The 12,038-nt window shown below is 43.9% G+C and overlaps 1 protein-coding gene across 1 annotated transcript in view; it reads left to right on the plus strand.

Annotated features, from left to right (window-relative positions):
- Positions 1-3,250, plus strand: part of UQCC1 (ubiquinol-cytochrome c reductase complex assembly factor 1) — a 48,470-nt gene extending 45,220 nt beyond the window's left edge. The window contains exons 9-10 of the mRNA XM_075517557.1: positions 80-193; positions 2,899-3,250. Of these exons, the coding sequence (XP_075373672.1) occupies positions 80-193; positions 2,899-3,033 (249 nt within the window). The 3' untranslated portion in view covers positions 3,034-3,250. The remainder of the gene's footprint in view (positions 1-79; positions 194-2,898) is intronic.
- Positions 3,251-12,038: the final 8,788 nt, after the last annotated feature.

Here is a 12,038-nt window from a genome sequence, read left to right on the forward strand (position 1 = left end):
CCAAGTAGAGTAATGTGGTTGTCTTGTGTTCAGACCTTCTTCGCGTGCAGCTTTTAATCCCCCTCTGTACTTCCTTTAGGGAATCTTGTCTGATGATCATGTTCTGGCCGCAGCTCTTTGGAGAAACCTTTTTAACAGGAACTGTGAGGACCCTCGGCATCTGGAGTTACTTGTAGAATATGTGCGCAAACAGGTACAGTACAGCTCATAGTGTGACTTCTCTTCATTCTCTTGTTTAGTATATTAAATACTTATTTTTATTGCTTGCATACTATGTAGCTCAATTCTCCTCCATAAATATAATTGATTTTTATATTCAGTGATTATTTTAAGGAGAAAAAGGTAAAAATATAAAAACTAGCTGATATTTATTGCAGTTTGAAAAATGGCTGCAGAGAAATTCATGGAATATTGAAAGCAATCCTGCTCATCTTTTTCTGGACCTATGCTATGGAGGGGCTTGACAAAATGTGTCAGAAACGGGCTGCAACTTGTTGTAGAATTATAAATGATGTTGCGGAGTTGGGATCCTCTTCATAATGAAATAGTACACAGAGCTTGAAAGTCTCCTGATGATCTTTGTGGGAAAGAAGTAAAAGGTTTTGTTTTCCAGAATTATTTCTGTTTCTGTCAGTTATTACCTGGAGGAAACAAATTAGTAGTGTTTGTCCTCTGAACCCTTAGGAGGTTTGTGAACCAGGTTTCTAGGAAATGTTGGTAGGATATAGTCCAGGTGGGTACCAGAGACAGAAAAAGGGTAAAGGAGGTTCTGGAGGAAGAGTGTAGGCTGTTGGACAGGGAACTGAAGACCAGAACCTCCACAACAGCATTCTCTGGAATGTTTCCAATACTATATTCAGGACCAGATAGAGATTTGGAGAGAGAGTATTTCAGTGTGTGTCTGCGAAAATGGTATGGGAAGTAAAGGGCTGAACTTTGTAAGGACTGAGGACACTTTTGGAATGCTAGAGGGCTTCTCAGGAGGCTGTATTTAATGCTTAAGGTTGCTGATGCTTAACATCAGTGAGGCTGTAGGAGAGTTTAAAACTGAAGATTGGCAGGGAGCAAACACATATTAAAAGTATGTAATTCGGGACAATTTGCTGCCAAGTGGGGAATTTGTTGCACTTCTGTATATTCAAGCAAAGGATAGGACAGAAGCTATCAGCAGTTGAACAGGAAACACTGATCACACAGATAGATGTGTCACATCGGGGAAGAATCAGCACAGCTTCTGTGAAGACAGGTCATTCCTGTAGACAACTCTAAAGTGAGAAAAACAGGCCTAGCTTTACATATATATTGGTGAGCTCTAAACTGCCTGTTACCGCATAGGAATGAGTCCTTGAGATTTTAATTGTATTATCAAAATGTCAGCTCAGCACTCTGTAGCATTTAAAAAAAGTAAAACAAATGCTCAGAACTACTAAGGAAGGAATAGAGAATAACATAGTGTTGTCATGCCACTTTTTAAATCCATGGTGCCCTTGTGATCTTGAATAATGTGTATGGTTTGGGTTCCGGCCATCAAGAAAGATAAAAACCGAACTGAAGAAGGCTCAGAGAAGAGCAGTAAAGATGACATGAAACAACTCATTTATTAGCAATGAGTAGGATCTGCCTGAAAAACAGCTGAGAAAGAATATGAGACAGCTCTGGGAAATCTTGAAGGCATATGAAAGGTGAGCAGGGAAAGGCTGTTCACTGATACAGGAACACGAGGACATAATGTTGCCACAGGTTGTTTGGAATGCTACAACTGCACGTGGGTTCCAAAGCCCCTGGCAAGGTTTATGGAAGAGAAGTCTGTCCAGGGCTGTTAAATCCACAACAACCACTTCAGGCTCAGAATCCCCAACCTAACAAATTTTGAGAGGGAGGGAAAATAAACAAGGAAAATAACACTGCATGCATGCATTGTACTCCTGCTGGGGAATCTGCTGTTGATGACTGTCAGAAACAGGATATTGTGCTTAGGTGGCTCTTCGGTCTGACCCGAAGTATCAGTAACAGTTCCTCTGTTGAGAAACTCCTTGTCAAATTATGTTTTGTTTTCAGTAAGCATTGTGTATGAGGTCTTTCCCACAATTTCTTGTTCATCCTGTCTTTAACAGTGGCTATTAGTGGATGCCAGAGAAGAATATAGTAACAGGGCAAGCATGTGTATTATTTCCCTGGTCAACTCTCCTAGCAATCTGAGTTCACAGACTTCCTGAGCCAGAGGTGGTGGTTTTTGTCTTTTACTGACCCTTGATGGACTTTTTTCTTTTTTTTTTTTTTCCCCTCCCCCCCATGTTTACAGTGTCCTGTGGCAGCAAGTTAACCCGATGATGTGTGACAAGAGGTTGCTTACATTGCATCTTAAAATTTCATTTGATCCCAAGTATTTCTTGTATTGAGTGTTCATTCCATATTCATCTCCTCCACCTCATGTGCTTTTATATTATAAATCTCAGGTGTTCCCTGCTGGTCAGGCTTTTTTTCTATAGTGAAAAGCCTTGGTCTATGTGAAACTACTTTTGTGACAGCCCTCCATGTAGATGATGGTACTAGCAGCGTGTCATCTGAATTAACTGCTGGGAAGATAAAATGACTCATGTTAGCTTTGCATGGCTCTTCTTTGTTCTGTTGCCAAACTTTCAGAGGAAGTATTAGCTAAGGTGTTAGTAGAAGACCTTATGCAGTTAACTCAGTGGATCTGCAGATACTTATCTCCTAGCCTTTCCATGATGCTTAAGCAGTCGTAAATTATCTTTTTTAGGTCTACCTCACACAAATGGCAAAGTATGCTAAAATCTCCCTGTTCTGCTTTCTTTCTGGAAAGCAACGTGTTTGTGTATCTCTTGAGGAACTTGAATGGGTGATGGGACACCTTGCACTAATGTTCTGTCCTTGCAGGTGCAGCACCTGGACGCGCTGAGCGGGGAGGACCTGCTGCTGACAGGCGAGGTGAGCTGGCGGCCGCTCGTGGAGAGCAACGCCCACAGCATCCTCAAGCCCCTTTCCCCTGTTTACAATGACGAAGGACTCTGAGAGCACCGGCACCTGACATTTCTATCAGTTTGTCAGATCAGCTTGGGAAGCATGCCTGAAATTGAACTGGGCTGAGGCTGTGGGGTCAGGAAGGAAAATCTGCTGTTGAAAAGGAAATATTTAATTAGATATCCTATCCGTGGTGACTCAGTAGCAAATTGGACAGCCATACTCTTCTAAATATTCACCCACAAATAAATGCTAGTTGGTTTGAGAACCTCTGTCCTTTTTATGGCACCGAGCGGTCCTTGCTGACAAATTGAAAGACCTGCCTTCTGTCTTTAGGAAACCAGATATTTTACCATGACTTAAGAGTTATCTCAAGAAGACATTTCTGTTCTTTGCCTTGTTTGGAGAGCTGCTACATATAGACACAACGGTGTTCCTCTGCTCACTGAATGGTTGTGAATGCAAATCTGAGCTTTGCATATTAGATGTTATTGTATTTTAAAAGCCTGATATCAAGATGGAATGGTCCCTTGTTGCTTTAGTGGAGTTAAGAATTGCTTTAACAGATTCTGAAGGATTTTCTGTGAAAATCCTTTTTAGGAACTCTCTGCTCTGTTGCACAAAGATAGGAGAATGCAAAGAATAATGCACAGTCCCCAGTAATCCTCTATGACTCTAGCCATCTTAATGAGAATAAAGTCCAAAATGTTGCTGGGCTGTCACTAAAAGCTGCCTGGTGTACTTGGTATTTCAGTCTGCCTTGCTGATATTTCCATATTCTTTTTAGAGTTGTGGTCTAAGAACTTCTTTATGAAAAGAACATCCCTGTGTCTGTCCATGGCTCTTAGTGGGACAGGACTACTCCATCCCCCAAAGCAATGGTCTAGGGCTTTTTAACAAGACCTGTCAACCCCAGTGAAAACTTTATATGGCTGTGCAGGCAAATTACACCAATGTAGTAATTACAGGAGCAAGAGCTCCGCTGATTAAATCAGCAGAGGCTGAGGTGTACTGTGTAGGTGGATGGTTCACCAGGCTATTTCCAGGTCAGTGACAAAAACAGTTTTCATTTCTCTCCTGTCTAAAATCCTTGTCAATAATAAATGTCAGTCTGGGTAAAATTCATGTGTATGTGTTTTCTGTGCCATGCGCGCTTTTGATAAGAATAAGCCCTATAATATCAGGACTTACTTGTAACAAAACTATTAAACAAAAGTCAAAGGTGATAATCCTTAATTTGTGAATCCTTAATCTGGTGAAAGTGTGACTGTGCCTGGCTGTGACTGTTCTTCCTTCTGAAGTTGCTTTCTTTATACTGTATGTTTTGGGGAATATTTGACATCCCTTCTCTGTGTAAAGAGCAGCGGGATGCAGAATATAGGCTCCCAAACACTGGCTTGCATTTTTTTTTTTTTTAATCTTCTCTTAGGGAGCCTTCTGTGTATAAAAAAGGCATTTTGTTATTTTTTTCCAAGGCGAACTTCCTCAGTTTAACTTGTTATAAAATGAGTCATGTAAAGAAACCCTCTATGTGTGAGGTGTATCCCTTCTCTGTGAAAACATTACAGACCAAACAACTTGCTTGCAGTTTATTTAAGATGCTTTTGTTGAAAGCTGAGCTAAGCAGAGAAACCTCTTATGTGTGAAGTATTATACAGTGTGTGTGAGATAATAACACCTTGTAATTCATTACAGCTGGGTTGTATTTACATAAAAGAAGGCTGAGCTGTGTAGGAATTTGCTGATTAATTTATTTTTAATGAGAGTGAAGTATACCAAGTACCAAAATAAACTTTACTTTGTGTATCTTACTGCTCCTGAAATAGGTGGAAAAATTAATGGTAGATATTTTGGCTCGAAGCTACATACATTAATTCATATACAAAACAGTCATTTAAACTTTAACCCCTTTCCTGCTATGTAATTTAAACCTGGACTCATGTTATCCATGCCATGGGAACACAGGACTGGGAGTACACCACCATCCAACCTGGTGCTGCGCACAGGTCAGAGATTGTGCAGTGTCTGTGGTGCTGATGCTGTGAAGCCAGCAAGCTAGCAGAATTCATGGCACCGCTAACTGGAGATGACAATGCCTTTTGTACTCTGAATAGGGGACAGCCATGTGACTAAAACTGAACCCTTTCCTATATTTATGGGCAGGAGGCTCCAGAAATGATGGTGCCAGATTGTGGTCATTGGCATCTGCTTTTGCACTTTTTATTAATACGAGAATAAAGACCTATAATCATGGCTCTCCGCTTGTTCCATAAAGTGCCCTCAACCTCCCCGCTGTTACAGAGCTGAGCCAGCAGTCAGGGTGTGTTTTGGACAGAAGTGTATGGGGCCTGTTAAGAGAATAAGGCAGAAACTGTCTATGAATTAAAAGGGTAATCTGTTAGAGAGGAAAAATACACTGGAGGCTACATAGGACAAGAGAAGGCTTTGCTTCCCAGCCATTAGTTACCTGAAGACAAGATTTGGATATAGAATGTGACCCCCTTACTCTTGAAAGGTGCATGCCAATAGGCTAGAAACATGCCATTGCTAAAATCTCTTATATAGGACATCTTTACAACCAGAATTTAGAGTCCTTGGGAGAGAATACATTTCCAGTAGCAAAATCTGCACCTTGCAAGCATTACAGCAGCAATGATTAGCAGTTAAAAGGGATTCTTATGTACAGTACTGCTTCAAGTGCAGCAGAATGCAGGGTTTTTTTAACCAAACATTGTAAAGCCCATCTTTACCCATTTTTGAAGTTTTGCAGAGGGAATGATTGAAGATATTTTGGTTATGGACAGTTCTTTGTTTATGCTGCTGGGTTTTTTGAAAGTGGTCTCAGAGCATTGGCTTGGGGGCACTTACTGTATTTTAAGTGAATATATGCATGCACGTTTCTTCTGGAAGGAGCCAGGTTGAGCACTATCATCCAACCTGATCTCCTATCTTATATATGGAATTTGGACATCGCTTATTATTCCAAAGGACTTGTTCCCCCAACTTTCCCAGGTGTCTTAAAATCAAGAGACATGAGCCTCTAGAAAGCACTCATTTCAGCTAGATCTTGGCTTTCTTGTTTCTGTGAGCAGAAAAGAAGGGCCAACGCTCAATGTCTTCCCTTCCTCCTCTGCTGTTTTGCAGCAGTGGGAGAGCAGGCGCATGTTTTGCCCACAGATTCAAACCTGGGAAGTCCCTTGCTTCAGAATTATATTCTGAGACATTTTGGAGCGGGGCGAGCGGGAAGTCATCTGATACCCTTTGATGCCTACTCTGTATTTTAGGTGGCTAAATATTTTTCTGTGTCATCTTAGCTTCTGTGTTCACATTGCCTTTTGGTATTTATATCTAACAGTTTTGTCCTGCTTCTTTAAACAGCTGAAGTGCTAAAAGCACAGGCATCCTTGATGATCTCCACATTTCCTGTACTGTCCAGGTGCCTAAGCCCTGTTAAAGTGCAGTTACCACTTCCTAGATTTCCAACTCCTATCCTCACCTTCCACAAAGTGAAGTTTTTAGTCATGCTTCTGCCACACCAAGCCCTCGGGTCAGAATTGCTGCTCCTGACAGCAGCTGCACTTAACCACTGACCTGTCTCACTTACCCTACCTTTGGCTTGGCAAATAAGGTAAGCAGAAACTGGAGACTGAGTAAGAGCAAATTTTTCCACCAGAGCTTTAAATTAGGTGAATGTAGAGTAGATGAAGAATAGCAAAGCTGTGGGAGGATAAGCATCAGCTGGGAGGGGATGGTGACTGGTTCTGCAAGCATGGTCCCCGTGATGTATGCCATTGCATGACACCACTTTGAGGAGCAGTGGGAGCCATACCATACCCTGTGACCCACTCTCATATTTTTCCACACTTTCCTACTTCCAAAACCCTTCAGAGGAGGTCTTCCTTCAGAAATTCAAATCAACATAGACCTGGTGCAGTCTACTTGTAGCATTTCTGTGGGACCAGTTTAATCCTGAGCATGTAGCAAAGGTTGTCTGCATCCCAGAGATGTGCTGAAGTACTGCTTGAGCATCTGGAGAAGTTTGCTGATCTCCTCTACAGGTATGCTGAACAAGTCATTGCCTGTCTTGAGCTCCAAAACTGGACTGTGTGTGCTTTCTTCCAGGAAGATGAAAATACCAGCACTGGGAGTTGTAAATGTTTATGTTAATACCTAGAAATTACTGAGTGTCTTTCTAACTCTTCTGCTAATAGAGCTGTGCCATGAATACAGCGGTCATCTGTTGACATTCTCCAGCTTCTCAGGTGCCAGTGCAGATGTTTGGTTGTGGTCTTAGCCTAATACATGGGGTTTTTTTGGATGATGCTGGTGGCAGCTAGTTTCTTAGTAGACATGCCCCTGTATAAGCTCCTGCCCTCCCCATCTGCCTCTTTGCATTTGCTCTGCTTTGCCTGAGCTCTGTTGTCATCTTGTATAATAAACTCTAATCAAGACTTTTGCTCTTTTCTCTACAAGAGACTGCGAGAAACCTGTGCCCCATTCTTTCTGCTGAACAGTGCTGCATCAGGCTTGACTGGGCCTTTGGTGTCCTAAGCCTAGATTAACACCTCTTCCAGCAGTCCGGGTGATGGTGGTACTTCCACTCTGCGGCATACCTTAGGGAGCAATATCTCCATCCTTTGGGCATATTGTGTCTGCACAGCCTGGCCCTCAGTGCTGTCTGTCTTTTCCTGAAGGTCTGAGAAGTCAAGGAGAGGGCAGAAGCTTACACGGGAGCCTGGGAAAGTTGGCAAGGACATAGGAAAGACCCTGAGGCTCAACATGAGTGAGTGGTAGGCTCTGCTGCTTAGGCAATTGTGCTGTGCTTGTGAAGTATCCACCTCTCTTCTCTGCCTGCAAAGGGAGTATCACCCACTGGTGCTGTGGGCTGCCTGGCTTCCTGCACTATGATGGGGCATTTGCATATTAATAGTCTCATGATGCTTCCCAGACTCCTCTGGTGAGCTTTTTTTTTACCGCTGCCCCTTCTTCAGGTGTTTAGGGCTGTCCTGTGCATCCTACATGTGTTCTTCCTGAAGTTGCTGAACATGTTGAGGGAGTACTTGTTTTGCTTACAGTCATTCAACCTGCTTAACAGCTTGCTCTGCTCATTTGTGGGACAGAAGAGATGTTTGGGCCTCATCCTTCCACTGGGAATGCAGAGCAGGAGCTCACAGGAGCATGATTCCACCTTCTGCTGTTACATTTTGGTGGCTGCTCCAGATATGATGTGCTGGGAGCAGCCAGGGAGTTTAGGTCAAGTAGCAATAGATCTGCTTGAGGGACTTGGGGCAGACTAGCATAAACAATTTTTGCACTTGCATGCAGGAACCAAAAATATCTACTGTTCTTATTGTCTTGTGCAGATATGTTCACGTAGGAGGACCCTGCAACATGTTGCTGAGGCTGGATCCTGTTGGTGTTGGCATGCTACTGCAGCTCTCCCAGGAGGTAAGAGCTCCTTCATGCTTATTTAGGAAGCAAGGAGTCTTGCACATGCAAAGCCTTCATTAACGATTACGTCACTGACTAAAAGAGTGAGCTGAGCTCCTTCATTCCTCATCCCACCTGCCAGCCTCCTGGGCTGCTCCACATCCTGTCAAAGCCAGGCATCTTATGAGGATTTGCTCATTGTCCCACATCCTTCCCTTCATACCCTCTTCCTGCTGGTAACTAGACCCATTGATGTTACAATGTCCAATTCTATTTCTGTGTATTTCCTTTGGAAGGGGAGAAGGAAGAGGTGTCTGAGTGCTTTTTCACATGTTCAGTACAGGGCAGCAGCCTAGGGAAGAGGCACACTAGTCTTTCTCATGACAGCTGTGAATCGGCACCCTGAGCAGCTCAGGGCTGGACCTCAAAGGGCCACCAGAGCGACTCCATGGCCACACGTTGACTTCCCTACATGGCACGTGGGTGGTAGGGACCTCGGAGCGGCAACTGGAAAGAACCTATATGCTGGGCACACCGCTGAGCAGGGAACCAGCGGAGGAGGTAGGGTTGTCTGCCTTCCCTGCCATCACTAGCAGTTAGATCATTTGGCCTATAGCTGGCAACTGGCGTCCAGTGCCCTCCTTCAGCTGAGTAGGTGCAAAGCTGACTCTCCCCTGATTTGAAAGAGTCTTAACATACAAATGGAAAAAATGAAACAAGGAATTTGTGTGCTGCCGCTGTGTTTAGAAGAATGATTCTGTAATGCCATGGGTCAGGAAGCTCAGACAAAAAACTGGGAGACTTGACTTTGCACTGCTCTGTGAGTTCAGTGCTGACACAGATCCCAGTGCAGTAACTAAAATTGGACTTTTCTCATCTAGCTGCGCTTGCTGTTTACATCTGGCCAGTGAATTCTGCACAGTGGAACATTGCTATGCAGATGCCTTCCAGAAACGCCTATAGATAAGTATGTTTGAGCACCATGACGTTTTGTGGTGGAAGATGTGGATTTCAGTCGGAAATAAAGAGGGGGGAAAAAAGCAGATGTGGCTTCTTGTGTTCCCAGGTGAGCACTCTCCAAGAACTGTACTATCATGACACAAGTTGGCAGGCTCCCTTCCATTTGTGCTTGAAGAGGAAGCAGGAGGTACATTTTGTGGAAAGCCCAGGCAAGGTGTTTGTGCTGGTGAACTTCAAGAACATCTGTAGTGGGAGACAAGAATGAAGTATTGTCTAATGCTTGGATCCTGACTAGCTCAGGTATCAGCCAGAGTATAGCTGCCTAGGGACATTGACTTGGAAGTGGGACTTGGTGTGTGTGTTTAGCCAGAGGGAATTTTCCCCTTGTCTTTCTATGCTGATTGCAGAAGGTGTGTAGACAACACTTCCAGGTAAGATCCTTGCTTTTAGCTGGCAAAAATTGGCTGATGTGATTCCCACATCCTGTGTTGGCCCATCAGTCTGTGGAGTGCCAATTATAGACATTTATCTCCCATGCCAGACAGCAGGGACAGGATACGTCTCATCTAATTTTAGACACCTGCACGGTAAACCTCTGTCACTGACTTCGGCAGCCTGAGCTCTCCTTCTGCTCAGCGGAGAGAGATAAGCACTTTCATGGCACATTTCATCTGACCTGCTTCAGATGTCTGCTGCAGGGTGAGGTAACTGACTCCCTAGAAATCTCTGCCTCTCCCCACCAACACTGAAGCAGCCCAGCCTGACAAGCTCGCCTGGAGATGTTCACATTGTATGTGCTTTCATGTGCTGAGGTCCGTAAGAAATTACTGGAGGGAGAGTAGGTCATTACAAAACACCAGCTGGAGACAGTGGAAATCCCTTTACTTTACAGAATCAGTATCAGTTGTTTATCTGGCAGAAAACACACATTTGATGACCTTTTTAAAACTCACTCTCTCTTGAGCTCTTTTGGAAGGCAGAAAATAGAGCGATGTTACCCTTCTTTTATGTCATCACCAAGGTGACATTATCACCCTGGCAAAGCAGCTCCAGAAAAAGGCCCATCGTGTTATTATAGCCCCTCCCTTTGTTTTTTTCCCAAACTTCCTTACATTGTGTTTGGCCGTTCACCTCACATTTTAAGTTAATGTTATTCTTTAAGGTGCTCTAACCTGTAACACTTCCATGCCAGCAGCTTTATTATAATTTTGTCCCATGTCTATTGTCTGCGGCTGCTAACTCTGCACCTGCTTGATGCATTGCAGCATAGCTCTGGCAGGCAACTTAAATTTTCTGATTAAACGTGCCTTTGCTTCTGTTCTTGCAGTTTGCACAGTCCGGGTAGGAGTTTGTTCTGACTTCAGGGATCTGAAGACTAGACAGCTAATCTAAACTAATCATCCCAACTAATCATCCCGTTCCAGCTGTAGTCCATGGAGAGCAATAGTCCCCTGGGGACAAGATTCATCCCAGCTAGCTTAGAACTTAGTGTCTGAATATGCGGGTTCACACTTAGGCATGGCTGTCTCTCTCCATTGACTATAGCCCAGTGATTATTAGAGAGCAGACATTTAGCTTTTAGATGACTTAATTTAGCCTGGATGAATTTAATCTACAGGGTCTTTGCAATTTGTAGATAAAAGGCTAGCTGATTACATCAACTATCCAGCCAGTTCTTCATTCTCTGGTTAGCCTCTGTGGAGTTTAGTAGCTCCAGGGTAAGCGAGCTGAATGGGGTGGGGGAGGTCCGCGTTGCAGTCTGGGACTCCTGTGCACAATTTTCATATACTGCATTGTGTTCTGGGTGGTGCATTCCCAACGCAGCATTTTAAATCACATATTAATGTCTGCCTGTATTGTTTCTCCAAAAATAGCTCCATGATGCTTTTGGGAAGCTGGCTTAACTAATCCCAAAATACACAGCATGTGGACAGTGTCATCATTCACATAGCACCAGACTCCTAAGTTTGAATGCCCCTTCCTTGAAGGATTTCTAGGGAGATGCTAAAAGACCATATGAACTATTGCTCTTGTAGCCTGTGGTATCTTACGACATGAGCTGTGCTAAGATTTCTGCTGTGCTTCATGCAAACACTGTGACCCTGTGATATCAAAAAAAGATGGCGTTTTGGTTTCTCTGTTGGGTGCCAGTCTAGCAGAGCCCGGGCTCACAAGAAATGCTAAGGAGGAGCGTTAGCTATGGTTCAGGGATGAATAAGTTTCTTGGCCGAGTCTGATTACGCACTTGGGATATTTGTATTTCATTATAACTGACACTGAGAAGCATGTTTGATTTGGAACAAATTTCAAGCAGGAACAAGTTTCAGCATCTGCATTTCTACTGTGAGCACAATGAGGGACAAAACAGGTTAGAGCCTGCTTGGCCAAGGGTGGGGACCTCTCAGCAGGGAGGGGGAGGGCAGTACATGAATCAGTTGCAAGGACAGGGAAAGAGCAGCTTGAAGAGCTGATCTTCCTCCCCTTGCAAAAGGGATACTCTAAGCACCGACTATCAGGTGTGTGTCTGAGGAAGCCAAGTGAGGGAGCTGGGGAAAGCCAGCTCCTCCCCCAGAGTGGGAGGCTGTACCTGGTGATTAACTCCCAAGCGGAGGAGTGGAGCTCATGCTGAGTCCTGGAGGAACCTGTTGGGAGGAGCTCAGGAGTGC

This window comes from Mycteria americana, chromosome 14 (genome assembly GCF_035582795.1).
Source record: "Mycteria americana isolate JAX WOST 10 ecotype Jacksonville Zoo and Gardens chromosome 14, USCA_MyAme_1.0, whole genome shotgun sequence".
In the NCBI taxonomy this organism is placed as follows: domain Eukaryota; kingdom Metazoa; phylum Chordata; class Aves; order Ciconiiformes; family Ciconiidae; genus Mycteria; species Mycteria americana.